General features: G+C 60.3%; 1 protein-coding gene across 1 annotated transcript; it reads left to right on the top strand.

Moving 5' to 3' along the window:
* Positions 1-1126: 1126 nt before the first annotated feature.
* Positions 1127-13758, top strand: ARPC1B (actin related protein 2/3 complex subunit 1B). Its single transcript, XM_061153664.1, has 10 exons — positions 1127-1226; positions 7517-7593; positions 8257-8361; positions 8853-9075; positions 10061-10168; positions 10970-11176; positions 11262-11337; positions 12218-12423; positions 13061-13151; positions 13448-13758. Exons 2-10 carry the CDS (start codon positions 7530-7532, stop codon positions 13484-13486), a joined length of 1119 nt encoding a protein of 372 aa, XP_061009647.1. The 5' UTR covers positions 1127-1226; positions 7517-7529; the 3' UTR covers positions 13487-13758.
* The last annotated feature ends 246 nt before the right edge of the window (positions 13759-14004 follow it).

The raw sequence follows: 14004 nt of genomic DNA, 5'->3' as shown, positions 1-14004 counted from the left end.
TCTACTGGAGTCATTCCCTGGGCACCTGCAAAGCTGGGGAGAGGTAAGTGGAACCAAGGATGCAAGTGTCACCTCGACAATGAAGTGCACTTGTCCTCATGCGAGGTGAGGGTAGCTGGTACAGACCACTTGAAACTTTTTTCTAACTAAAGCCATCACTTAGATTTGCCACGGCTGGATGTGGTAGTGGCGGGGGGTCCTGCTAACAGCCCCTCAGTGTCTGCCCAGAGCCAGGAAGGAGCTAGAGTTTACTGAGCACCCTGTGTGCGCCCCTTAAAGTGCTCCTCACCTTTGGACACATTTCTTCCTCCCGGCCACCCGCAGGTTGGGATTGTGTAATGGGAGCTGGGACTGGTGAGCCCAGGACCCTGTTGAGGGGGTCAGGGACAAAGTGACCTAAGAAACACTGACACCTGTCCTGCAAGATAAAGGTAAGTGGGTCAGATGCAGACAGGGCGTGACAATGTTCCAGGCAGAAAGAACAGCAAGGGTCAAAGCTGGGAGACAGGACAGCGTGGGTGCCTGGCCCGGGACCTCCTGGGACCCCACACCATCCCCCATGTTACTTAGTGTGTGGCTGACCAGCTAAGCGGAACCCTGGGGGAAGGGCCACCTGCCGGTCATCCCCACTGATGAGGCAGGGGGCAGGGATGGAGAGACCTCCCTGGACCACCTGGGCCAAGACCCACCACATCAAGGCGGCGGCGAGTCAGCTGTAACTTAAGGACGGGAAGCGGTCTGCGGTGGAAAGAGGGTCAGGAAGTGGGTCCTGGGAGGGGTGGGCCAGCCGAGGGCGGCGCCCCCATTTTGACGTGAGGACCCCGGAGGCTGGCCGGGGGTCCGGACTCCCCCTGATTGCCCACCCCCCACCCCCACCCCCGGGCACATGCGGCGACCAGCGGCATCCGCTCGCGGACGGAGGTCTGGTCCCCGCTGAGAGGGGTCCCGAGGCCGACAGAGACGCGCGCCCCTCGCCGAACCTCAAGCTCCCCGCCCGACACGCGGAGAGGGGCGCGCGCCTTCCGGGCGGCCCGGGAGGGCACGGCCCCAGGCCGGGAGCGTGGGCGGGCCCGGGGCTCCCCGCCCGCCGACCGGCCCCGCCCCGGCCCCGCGGGGCTGAGCCCGGAGGCCCCGCCCCCGCCCACGAGGAGGTGGCCGCGCGGCGCGGCGCCCAGAGCCGGTTCGGCGCGTCGACTGCCCAGAGTCCGCGGCCGCGGCGCCCCGAGGTGAGGGGGCGCGGGGGCGGCCCGGGAGGGGGGTCGAGGGGAGCGCGCGGGGGGGGCGCGCAGCTGGGGAGGACGTTGCGGGGGGTCGCCAGGAGATGGGGGGCGCGGGGAGCTCGGGGACGAGAAGGGGGCACTGAGGGCCCCCCTGGACGTGAGGGGACGCGCGCGGGGCACGGGGGCTGGCGGGCGGGCGACCTCCTCCGGGCAAGGGAGCCGCGGCGCTCCCCGCACTCCGGGCCTTCGGGGCGCGCGGGCTCGCGCGTCCACCTCCCCGCCCGGCCACCTCCCCGCCCGGCCCTCTCGGCCTCCCCCCTCTCCCGTCTCCCCACCCCGACTCTGCCCGGCCGTCGGTGTCCCCCGTTATTTCGAGCCGGAGGGCCCCCACGCCCAGTCACTTCCCCTCCACCTTCCAGTCTTCCGGGTTCCTCCAGCGGGGAAATGAGCTGGCGCCCCCGCCCGCCTCGCCCCTCCTCCCTCCCTCCTTCTCTCCCGGCCCCCAGCCAGCCCCCGACCCCGGGGCCAGGTCGAAGGGGTCCGATCCGGGGAGGGGTTGCCCGGTTCCGGAAGGCGGACCTCCAGAGCTCGCGGGCGCTGGACCGGCGCGTTCCGAGCGGCCCCTCCCTCGCCGGCGGCCCAGGGACCGCGGCCCGGACTGGGGCAGGGCCGGGACCTCGGGGCAGCGACGGTGACACAGAGGTTTACTGGCTTGAAGCAGCCTTAGCGAGCCCGGTGCAGACGCGGAGCTGGAGGCTCTCCGTTTCTTCTGGGCTGTCCCCGGGCCCCTCCCGCGAGGCGGGCAGTGCTCCTCCGTGGTTAAGAGCACCCTGGCCTGGCAAGGTCTTCCAGACCAGAAGCTGCTAAGAGCGCCAGCGTCTTCCTTCACTGGCCACTGACCTTAGCAAGCCGCCTAACCTCCCTGGGCCCCAACTTTGCTTACCTGGAAAATGAGGAACTTTCAAGCTGGGAGGCTTACATGTGATCATGTGTGTAAGACACTTGGCAGCGTGCCAGGCACACACGGGCTAAATGTGCGCTTCTATTGTCCTTGCTTTTATTATAAGAGCCCGCCTGTACATTTATCACCTCTGAGATTTAGGGTCGAATCCCAAACTCTGCCATTTTAGGAGGTGGGTGACTTGGTGCACAGTTTGGTTTTCATCTGCATCTGTTTCCTACTCAGCAACATGAAGGTTAAAACAAACACCAGAAGAGTTCTTGGGTTTCTTTTAGGGCATAAAAGAGAATGTATGTCAAAGTCCTGGGTAAATTCTGGGCATTTAAAGATGCCAAGCAAATTAGTTAATTATGTATGTGTATATAACCCACATACGTCTTATCCCAACGTGTTCACTGTTTCTCTTTCCATGTTTGTAGTCATCTGCATTTTTCTATCCCGTCACCATTATAAAGAGAGTTATTATGAGCATGTTTGCTTTAAAAAAAAAAAAAAAGTCAGTGGCTGTATTTTTTAGCATCAAAATGAATTTATGCCACAAAAAAATGTTGGCAATTTGTAAGTTCCTGTTTATGTTATTTTGTTCTGTTTTTTCCCACCTGGTTGATTGGAATTGGCTGTTATCACACTGCCCTTCAGGAAGACTGAACAAATTAGCAACAAATGAGAATTTCCCCACTGTCTTGCCAGCATTGAGTTTTATGTGTTTGGGGGTTTTGCTTAGTCTGTATTATTTTAGCTGATGCTTTATGGTGCCTTAGGATGATTTTCACTTGTCTTTCTTGACTTGACTTTGCCTGGCTTGTAAGACCTCAGCAGTGAAGTTGGGGAGGAGGGATTGGTTGGTCTGTTGGGGTGACCAGGGTTGTTCTACACACAACAGGAAGTTAAGTAACAGCTCAGCACGAGTGCAAAATGGCTTGCTGGCAGCTCCCTGGAGTGGCTGAGCTGGGTGGGGACTTCCCCGAGTGTCTGCAGAGCAGAGTTCTTTGCTCCAGGCAGCTCCTGCCTAGTTTAGCCTCAAATGCAGCCAAACCTCTGGATGCAGAAAAGGCCGGGCTGGCAAAGTTTCTCTGAAAGCAAGAAAGAACCTACAGCCAGTGCCTCGTCCAGCCCCAGCCTTTTCTGGATAGAGATGTGGGGGAAACATTGGCAGAGGGCACCCAGTCAGCATCGAGAGAGTCAGAATGTGAACCCAGAGTGTAAGGAAGAGGCGTGAGGCCCGAGACCCTTGGCTGAGCAGTTGGGAGCTTCATCTGGTTTGCTTTGCTTTAGAAGGGAGCTGTATTCTCCCCAAATCCTCACAGAGGACCTTTTAAATGGAAGATCTCCAAGCTTTTCTGATCCTGGACCCTATCAGGAAAAGATCTTGAGCACATACTCCCCAGTAAATATTTACAAGTTGCATATATGTATCAGTGAAATAATAGGACTGGTCTGTAAGGAATATACATAAGATAGATGTGATTCATTCATGCAGTCACAGTCAAAGAATATTTGCGGAGCATCTACTATGTGCCGGGCACTCTAATTGGTACTGGGGAAGCACTTATGAACAAAACAAATACCCCTGTGCCCATTGAGCTTATGTTCCCCCACCTAGTATGTGGTCCTTGGCACCCCGTGCCTGGACACCCAAAGCTCCTCCAGCCATCATGCTGCTGTCCCTTCTCTGTACCCTCAAACCCCAGCCCTGGGTGATTCCCACATCCATTCATCCTGAGCACCACTGTGTGCCAGACACGGGGAAGTGCTCCCTGGAGCACAGAAAGATCCCGGCTCCAGGTTGGTAGCGGGCAGCTTGGAGCCAGTGGGGTAGGGGTGGAGTGGGGGGAGTCTGTTGGGGTTTGGCCGTGCTCCCCCAGACTCACTGTTTCCAGGGTGATGGGGGCACGGAGCACTAGTCATGGCTCCCAGTTGCAACGCCATCCCCAGGGCCCCCTCCTCTCTCTCTGTCCTGGACAAGCAAGTGGGGCCACAGAGCTGGCTCAGAGGCAGGGTCACAGGGTCACATGTGGTCCCCGGGGCCTCATCCTGCCTTAGTCTCCACCGGAAGGCAGCACTGCAGCATTGCCCTGTCCACGCCCTTGGGCGGAGCAGCCCCCAGGGCACTTTCCTCAGTGGGGTGACTGGCGGGCAGTGGCACCCACCCCCAGCCTCTTGGCAGGGCGGAGACTTCCCTGGGAATGATTAAGGCACAGTTCCTATGGCTGGGTGGCCTGGTGTGAAGGCTGCTTTCTTGAGCCTGATCACGCGGAATGATCCCCTGATCCAGGAACCAGGAGGCTGAGCCTCAAGGCTACAGTGGCTGGAGAAGCCACACCCCTCCCTAGGCTCCCACTTCCTCAATTGTAACATGTGGGGGTTGGGAGGCCCTGCTGGCTTCAACTGCTTTGCAGAAGTTATGAAAAAGGGGAAACACGTCTGTCTTCCTCTCTCCCACTCCTTTCAGCTTCACCCCCTCCCCCCTTTAAGGTGTGGGTTAGTAGACTAGGGAGTATTTCTATCTGAATTTATACTAAAGTGTGATTGACTGATAGGTGTGCTCTGAACCTGCCTGTCCCACTGTGTACCATACCTCTCTCTCATGTTGAGAAATTTTGGGTCCCAGGAAACTAATGGCCAGGGCTCCTCGAGTCCTCTCAGCTGTGTTATTTGTCCTCTGCAGACCCAACCTCTCCATCTTCATAGTCTGAAACCCTGAAATGTCACTAGACAGACTGTTAAGAGTCCGGCCCCCAGGTCTGGACACTGTCACCAAGGGCCCACATGGTGCAGAGGTGGCCGGCCACACAGCGGGACTGGGACAGAACTGGGAAGTCAGGTTCTGCTCCTGCTGAGTCTAGGGTCCAGGACCCCTGGGGCTGCAGCCATAAGGCTTCTTTCCTTCTGGGCCACCTAGGGTGAAGGGCTGGGGGATGATCAGCCTTCCCTGGAGTCAGGAGCCAAGAACCCTGCTGGCGTTTGGAAGTGGGCATCTGGCCTTAAAACCCCCCACCGCCACTGGTGACCTAGGGGAAAGGGGGTCAGATAAGCACAGCTTAGTGGACAGGCCTGGTGCACCCACCCTGTGTCTTGGCATCTGCGGTGTAGACACAGATGACCCCTGCCTGCCAGCCCGGAGGCAGCGGAAGCGCTGGGGAAACCCCATCCGGCTTGCTGACCCAGGCCTGTGCTCCCAGGCACCACTTCCGGGGCCTTTGCTTTACACAAAGAGGCCTTATAAGGAGACAGAGGCTGGGGAGGCAGCCGCCCTGGGAGCTATGTGTGAGTGTGCAAGGCTGAGCACACATGTGTGTGTGGGAGCAGTCATGCGTGTGCAAGGCTGACCACACACGAACGTGTGTGGCCTCAGGCCTGGCTGTGAGTGTCCATTTTCTTTCTTAGCAAAGGCTGCCCGAGGACCCACTGGGTCTGGGCTGCGGGACCAGGCGGGCCCCGCGCAGTCCTGTCTGTGCGCCTGTGCGTGCCTGGCCAGGGCCGCCCCGGGAAACTTGCAGGACTTCCTGCTGTAAATTAAAGTGGGGTTTGTTGTCACTGAGCACGAGTCCCCAGCAGCACAGTGGGGGACACAGCAGCTCGATGGACCCCAACTCAGCACTGTTCCTCCCTCAGGTGTCTTGGCTGAGACCCCCGCTGGGGGCAGAGAGAGACCCCAGGGTTCCAGCAGCACCCCTGGCAGCCAGGGCCATCAGGGCTCAGGCCTGGGCTGAGAAGTGGCCTTCCCAGGGCCCAGCCTTGGGCCACAAACCTCCCGGTCAGATGGGGGAGGTGGCCGAAGGCCTGGGGACATCCAGAGGCATGGGGGGAGTGGGGGGTGCTGCAGGTCTGGGCAGGTGGCCTCCCTGCCAAACTACCACCCCTACCGCCGTCATCTGGGGCTCAAGTCAAGAATACAGGAGGGCTTAGAGCTGGTGAGTGCAGAGCGCTCAGGAAATGTTGCTTGGCCTTTTTTTTTTTTTAACATTTAAAAAAATAACTTACTCAGGCTGGACGCTAATGGCAGTAAACAACTGTGTTCATCAAATATTTATCGAGCACTTACTATGTGCCAAGCATTTAGGCACCGGGGATAGAAATGTGAACAAGATGGTCAGAAGTATATGTCTCCATCAAGCGAGTTAGATTCCAGCAGGGGGAAAAAAGACATAGCAGAATAAATGAGGACAATGTAACCTGTGCTCAGTAGGATTATCTGAGGGGAAAATGAGGGACTTGAGAGTCCCTTGGACAGCAAGGAGATCCAACCAGTCCATCCTAAAGGACATCAGTCCTGGGTGTTCATTGGAAGGACTGATGCTGAAGCTGAAACTCAAATACTTTGGCCACCTGATGTGAAGAACTAACTCATTTGAAAAGACCCTGATGCTGGGAATGAGTGAAGGCGGGAGGAGAAGGGGAGGACAGAGGGTGAGGTGGTTGGATGGCATCACTGATGCAGTGGACATGGGTTTGAGTAAACTCCTGGGAGCTGGTGATGGACAGGGAAGCCTGGCATACTGCAGTCCCTGGGGTTCGCAAAGAGTCGGACACAACTGAGGGACTGGACTGAACTGAGCTGAGGGAGTCTGGGGCTGGAGTGGGCGGCAGCCTGGCTCAGAAAGTGGCGTTGGACGCAGACTCGAATGGCAGTGGGGAGGGCGGGAGCCGTGTGGGCATCTGGGGTAAGAGCCTCGAAGGCTGAGGGAACAGCTGGTGTGAACGCCTGAGGCACGTGCGCCCGGGATCAGCCCCTGGTCCAGCCAGGAGGCCCACCCTACGCAGGGGAAGCACATGGAGGGCCAGCACATCCATCCTAGCCAAGAGCTGCCGTTTCATGAACACCTACTATGTGCCAGGCCTGGTGTGTGGTCTTATTTCACCCTCTTAGATCTCTGGGGAGGCGGGGGAGGGCAGGATTCCTATTTCCATTTTGCAGATGTGGAAACTGAGGTTCAGAGAGGGTGCATGACGTGCCGGGGTCACACAGCTGGCAAGCAGTGTGGCTGGCTCCACCCTGGGCTCCCTGTGCCTCTGGGAGGCTGAGGCGGGGGGAGAAGGGGTTCGAGGAAGTCCACTTTGGGTCTTTCTGGATGAGTAGGAGTTTGCTGGACAGAACGGGGAGGGGGTGTTTGGCGGCACGGAGAGGATGAGCACACGGAACTGGCCTCCCAGGACCATCAGGCTTGACCTTCCCTGCAGAGGGAAGATAGCACGTGTGAAGGCCAGCAGGCCTGGTGCGCTCCTGGAGGGGGACGGCGCTCCACCCATGGGGAAACTGAGGCAGGGGTGATGACACCCTCCCTTGAGGCCAGAAGGGGTGCTGACCTGCGTTCCCTCCCTGTCTTGGACACAGGAGCCAAGCAGCCATGGCCTATCACAGCTTCCTGGTGGAGCCCATCAGCTGCCACGCCTGGAACAAGGACCGTACCCGTGAGTGCCCGAGACCCCCCTCTGCCAGCTGTGCCCCTGCTTCGACCGGGACCCTGAGATCTTGAGTGTCAGGAGAGAAGGGATCCCACGCAGGGCAGCCAGGCGCACGGGCCTTGAGGGCTGGAGGCCAGAGGGCAGCCCCGCCTGTGCTGGGCACTACTGTGGGCGCCGGGTGGGTGGCCTGTCCTCTGCTCGTGAGGGCCGGGGGGGTGGGAAATGCAGCCTGCAGTGAAATGAGCTCCGAGGGAACAGGCAGGGTGAGGGGAAAGCGATGGAGCTGGGGGCTGGCTTAGAAAGGGTGGCCCATGAGGCCTTTCGGGGAAGGTGATGTTTGCAGAGAGACCCAAGGGAAGTGAGGGAAGTCAGCATGCAAAGGCCGGGGCGGGTGCAGCGACCCCAAGGTGGCAGAGCCTGGGGTCATCAGGGGCAGCCCAGAAACCCTGGATGCATCCTGGTAGCAGGGGGAGGCAGGGAGAGCTCGCAAGACTGCCTTAGGGATGTTGGGGGTGGTGGGCACAGGTGAGGAGTGGCCAAGCCCTGGGGAGGTGTCTGAGGCAGAGGATGAGAGGCCAGGAACAAACGACAGGGTACTGCCCAGGTGGCCCGTGAAGGGGGGGACTCGGGGGGAAGGGGCACCTGAGCACATCGGCCCGTCTCCTGCAGAGATCGCCATCTGCCCCAACAACCACGAGGTGCACATCTACGAGAAGAGCGGGAACAAGTGGGTCCAGGTGCACGAACTCAAGGAGCACAACGGGCAGGTGACAGGTGCGTCGGGCTGGCTGGGCTCACCCTCCTGAGAGACGGCGGGGCACGGGTGACAGGCGCATCGGGCTGGCTGGGCTCACCCTCCTGAGAGACGGCAGGGCAGGGCAGGGCCAGGCCGTCCCCCTACTCACCGTGTTAGGTAGGAGAGTTTGGGCTGCAAGCCTTGACAACAGAACCCTGATTCAGACTGGCTTAAGTTATAAAGCAGTTACATAGATGGGTTCACGTTTCTGAAAAACACAGATGTTTGAGGGCTTCAGGAAAGGCTTGATCGAGCATATCAGTGTTACCAGGGACCCATTTCTATTTTTGTCTCTTGGCTTGGCCTTCCAATGTGTTTGCTGATAGCTGAGAGAGCTGTAACACCCCCGATGAGCTCTAGTAGCACCCCGATCAATCCTGATTGTGACCTCGAAGCCCCTCCTCTGTGGACACTGTCGAGCCAACTGTGCTTGGATGGCTTCAGCCTAGTCCCTCCTCCCACCCCGCAGGCATCGACTGGGCCCCCGAGAGTAACCGCATCGTGACCTGCGGCACAGACCGCAACGCCTACGTGTGGACGCTGAAGGGCCGCACGTGGAAGCCCACGCTGGTCATCCTGCGCATCAACCGCGCTGCTCGCTGCGTGCGCTGGGCCCCCAAGGAGAACAAGTTCGCTGTGGGCAGTGGCTCCCGTGTCATCTCCATCTGCTATTTTGAGCAGGAAAATGACTGGTGGGTGCCCGGGCGGGCTCAGCGTGGGTTACGAGGGACCGGGGGCTGCAGACCAACAGGTGGTGGGACAGGAGGGTCCCAGAAAGCCACTGGGCGGGGAGTCAGGACCCCTGTTCACAGGACCTGAGAAGGGTGTCCTTTCTGGCCCTTGGAAGTGAGGCGAGGGGCTCTCTGCACAGCCCCCGGCCCTCCCCCAGCTCCCCTCTAGTAATAAGGGCACGAGCCACGCCAGGGCTGCTTCTGCGGGCATCACACTAAGCCCTGCCCACGTACGCAATGACCCCCCCACGCCCCACCCCCCGCGGCCCCCTGGACTGGGCGTCTGCTGCCATCCCTGCTGGTGATGGTGGTTTAGTCGCTAAGTCGTGTCCAACTCTGGCAACCCCATGGACTATAACCTGCTGGGCTCCTCTATCCATGGGATTCTCCAGGCAAGAACACTGGAGTGGGTTGCCATTTCCTTCTCCAGGGGTTCTTCCTGACCCAGGGATTGAACTCAGGTCTCCTGCACTGCAGGTAGATTCTTTACCGACTGAGCTATAAGGGAAGCCCCGCTGCCATGCCCACCTTACAACAAAGGCCCTGAGGCAAATCACCGCCCACAGCAACAGCCATCACACTCCAGGGCCCACTCACAAGCTCCAGCCACGTCACGACCTTCTCCCCGGGGTCGCTGAGGGCAGAGGCCGGGCAGGAGCTCGGACTGGAGTCCGAGAAACTCGAGTTCAGGTCCCACCCTGACCAGTGAGCAGCCTCGTGCCTTCTCCTTACCCGGCGGCCCCAGGGTAGTTGCGAGGTTGAAAGGAGACCAGGGGCGGCGCTCCCATCCAGGGAGGGACCCAGCTGGCCCAGGCCCTTCCCTCCAGGGACCTCTGCGGTCTGCAGGGCCCAGTGGGAGCCTGGAGCCCGACGCGCTGAGGTCCGAGGGCACTCACCTGTCTGTCCCTCTCTCCCTGCACACCTGTGTGACCACCGCTGTGTCCAGGTGGGTGTGCAAGCACATCAAGAAGCCCATCCGCTCCACCGTCCTCAGCCTGGACTGGCACCCCAACAACGTGCTCCTGGCCGCCGGCTCCTGCGACTTCAAATGCCGGTGAGGGGGGGTGCCCTGCCGTCAACACAGGATTCATCGGGGGTCGGAGGGTGGCAGGGGGAGCCCTGTCCCAAGAGCCCCGCCTTCCAGACCAGCTCTACGGCCAGCAGGGTGACCTGGGGCCTCAGTCCAGCTTCCGTGAGGGTTTGCTTTTTGAAGGATCGTTCTTGAATCCTCTCTCTGGCCTGTGGGGAGTCTTAGAAGGACATACGCCTTGCCACTTTTTAATGTCAGCAGGATCTCTTTTCTAGGCCCTGCTGTCCTCATTAGAACCTCCCACCCCTTCAGCTTCCTGATTTCCATCTGAGGGAAAAAGAGTGGGTGTTTTTATTCACACTGAGGTATAAATGACTGAGGCTGGGACAGTCTCTGCCTCATTATCTTAAGACCTGGAACATAGAGACTCTAACTGCTATTGGCTGTTTCTCACTTTGGGCCCAGCACTCCTGAGTCTCCCAAGGCCTCTAGCTCCCAGCTCCAGGCAAGACGGCCTGCATTTCTGAATCGCCCCTGGGCAGTGAGGCTACAGCAGACACCAGAGGCCCCGGGCACAGAGCAGATAAGGTCCTGAGAGCTCCCAGGACTTGGAGCTCGGAGGCCTCCTGGCCCCGCTCCATTGTACAAGTGGGCACTCAGGCCCAGACTTACCCAAGCATGAAGACGCAGGTCATAAAAAGCTAGCCTTGGTACCCACAAACTCAGCAAGGTGCTCTGGCCTCACCAGGCCAGTTTGGGAGAGGGGGGTCCCTTCTCGCGTCCCTCCCAGATGCCCACCCACCCCCTTTCTGCCTCTCCTGGCAGGATCTTCTCAGCCTACATCAAGGAGGTGGAGGAGCGGCCAGCACCCACCCCGTGGGGATCCAAGATGCCGTTTGGGGAGCTGATGTTCGAGTCCAGCAGTAGCTGCGGCTGGGTGCACGGCGTCTGCTTCTCGGACAGCGGCAGCCGTGTGGCATGGGTCAGCCACGACAGCACCGTGTGCCTGGCAGATGCTGACAAGAAGATGGCGTGAGTACGGGTCAGCCGAGTGGGGGTCCGCCCCGGCACCGAGAACCAGGGGCCGGCGTGGCTGACATCGCGCTCTCTCTCTCAGCGTCGCGACTCTGGCCTCTGAAACGCTGCCGCTGCTGGCCGTAACCTTCATCACGGAGAACAGTCTGGTGGCAGCGGTAAGGAGGGGGCCGGGAGCAGGGGCTGGTGACAGCAGGTCTCCGAGTGGCCCCAAGATGCCCAGGCAGTCCTCAGTTTGTCCCTGCTCATGCCTTTCCTCCCCCATCCCCCATCCATCCATCCATAGCTCTACTGGTCGGAATGGGTGGGGTTACACTGCGCTAACAACAAAAAATCCCCAGTGGCTTAACACGGGAAATGTTTGTTTCTTGCTCATTTTGTTCGGTCTGGGTGCTGGGAGTGGGGCTGTGTCTCCCATCTGGAGACAGGGGAAGTGGGGAGCTATGCCCTGGCCCAGACCTTTCTGCTTTTATGTCGTATTGGCTGATGGAAATGACAGGGCCACACCGCCCTTAAAGGATGGGTGCTTGTGGTGGGTGGGGGTGGGTGGGGGGTCCTACCTGCGTCCAGAAAGGTGCCACTCCTTCCCTCCCTCCTGCCCAGCTCTGTCACGTCTCTCTTCAGGCCTCAGCAAACTCACTGGGGTCCCGCGGGGATCAGGCCCACTCTGCCCAGGGAAGGAAGGGTCCAGCAGTGTGTCTCTCCCAGAGCACATGTGACTGTCTGGATGGGCCGGGGCGCTGGGCTCCCAGGGGAGTCCCAGACCCGCTTTCTCGACCCTTGCGGGCGGAGGGGGCCGCTCCTAGGTGCTCAGCCCCAACTTCTGGCCCCTGTTACTATACCCGGGGTCCCTGAGCGGGCATGGCTGCCTGCCGCTACACCCACGCCCTGCCTCCGGCACCCCCTGGATTGGTGGCCGGAGTTGCCTTGGCCTTGCACCTCCCCCGGGGCCTGGGGTTCCCCCAGAGGAAAATGGGGGCGCTGCGCCTGCGCTAGCCAGCGCTCCAATGGCACCCCACCCTGCCCCTCTCGCCGCAGGGCCACGACTGCTTCCCGGTGCTCTTCACCTACGACAGAGCCGCGGGGAAGCTGAGCTTCGGTGGGCGGCTGGACGTGCCCAAGCAGAGCTCGCAGCGCGGCCTTACGGCCCGCGAGCGCTTCCAGAACCTCGACAAGAAGGCGAGCTCGGAGGGCAGCGCGGCGGCGGGCGCCGGCCTGGACTCGCTGCACAAAAACAGCGTCAGGTACGGGCGGGGCCCCTGAGGGGGGACGGTGTGGGACCGTCGCAGGGCCGGGTCTGTGGATCTGGGTGGGGGTGGGGCGGGGTGGCAGCGACCCGCAGACTGCTAGCGGGCGGGGCCCGAGCTGGAGCAGCTTTGGGGCTAGAACCTGGCCGGGCGCGGAACGGAGAGCGTGGCAGCGGTCTCCTCGAGGAGCTTGGGTAGGATCGGAGTGAGAGACCCCGAATCCTGCCAGCCGCGGGTGTCCGCCCCGTGGCAGATGAGAGGGAGAACGCGGCCAGGCTTTGACCCTTGTCGTAAGCCCTCTTGTGGCCGCCGGGTCCAGCATCTTCAGACCAGACCACTTTGCCGGTCTTCCAAGGCTCTCCAGAACTAGCCCTGCCTCCTCCCAGCCCCACCTTTTGCTTTTTCTCCCCATCGCACCATGTTGTCATTGACCCCCTGCACACGCCCCCTGCCCACGCCGTCCTGTGTCCCTTGCACACAGGCTGGTGCTTGCCCCTAGAGTACACTCGGGAGCCCCATCCCCTGTGATCCTTCCCGGCTGGGTGCACACACCTCACCAGAGCGGGCTCCCCCATTAGTTAGGGGGCTCCTGGAGGGCAGGGTGGGATCTGTAAAGCCCTCCTCCTCTTTGCAGCCAGATCTCGGTGCTCAGCGGGGGAAAGGCCAAGTGCTCGCAGTTTTGCACCACCGGCATGGACGGTGGCATGAGCATCTGGGACGTGAAGGTGAGCCTGCCCTCCACCCCTGCCTCCCCCCAGGTCCCCAGGGCGGGCCCCCTAACCCCCACCTCCCTGGCAGCCACCTGGACACTCCAGCCCCTCGTCCCTGCAGAAGGGTCCCTCAGTGGGGTGAGGACCCCTTGGCACCCTCTGCAGCACCTTCCTTCAGGGCTGGGATGCAAACCCAGGTCGCCTGACCCCAAAGGCCAGGTTGTGTCCAGCGCCAGGTCCCTGTGGGTGGCGGTAGGGTGTCTGCAGGACAGCTGAGAACCAGTCTGTCTGTCCTGCTTGTCTCCTCCCAGAGTCTGGAGTCCGCCCTGAAGGACCTCAAGATCATATGACCTGTGAGGAGTGCGCTGCCCTCGGCCCAGCTGCTGAAGCAGCGGGTCGGGGAGGCTGAGGGCCGCTTTGCTGAGTTTCTAGGGTACTGGGTGGGGTTCCCACCGGGGCTGTTCCCGCAGGAGGGGAGGGATGGGAGACTGCTTCTTGGCTATGGAAGGAACGATTGCTTTTTTCTTGAAGAAATGCTTTAATTGTAAAAGAAACTGTTCTCAAAGCACTCTGGTGGTCATGAACTGCTTCAGAATGTGGAGGTAATAAAAATGCAACTGTAGACACACTGGCCTGTGTGTCTGGAGGAGGGGTCGGTCTGGGCAGGGCACTGGTAGCTTCCTGCTGTTTGCCAGCATAACTGATCCTCACAGAGGCGGCGCCCCGGTGGTTGCCTCCCGCTGCAGCCCAGCCTGGGAGCTGCCAGGACCAGCCGTGTCCCATCACTCACTCAGCAGTCAGATGCCAAGAATGGTGACTGTACACTCTAGGCTGGTTCTGGGCTTTAACAGAAATTGTTGTTTCTCTA

This window comes from Dama dama, chromosome 10 (assembly GCF_033118175.1).
Source record: "Dama dama isolate Ldn47 chromosome 10, ASM3311817v1, whole genome shotgun sequence".
Taxonomy (NCBI): Eukaryota; Metazoa; Chordata; class Mammalia; order Artiodactyla; family Cervidae; genus Dama; species Dama dama.
The sequence above is the reverse complement of the archived record's forward strand: the minus strand, read 5'-3'. Positions and strand labels throughout refer to the sequence as shown.

Bases quoted from the DNA above. Each gene is read 5' to 3' on its own strand.
- ARPC1B (XM_061153664.1), top strand. From the start codon at position 7,530: ATGGCCTATCACAGCTTCCTGGTGGAGCCCATCAGCTGCCACGCCTGG. The intron at 11,338-12,217 runs GTAAGGAGGGGG...CTCTCGCCGCAG, and splicing joins AGAACAGTCTGGTGGCAGCG to GGCCACGACTGCTTCCCGGT. The intron at 12,424-13,060 runs GTACGGGCGGGG...TCCTCTTTGCAG, and splicing joins CTGCACAAAAACAGCGTCAG to CCAGATCTCGGTGCTCAGCG.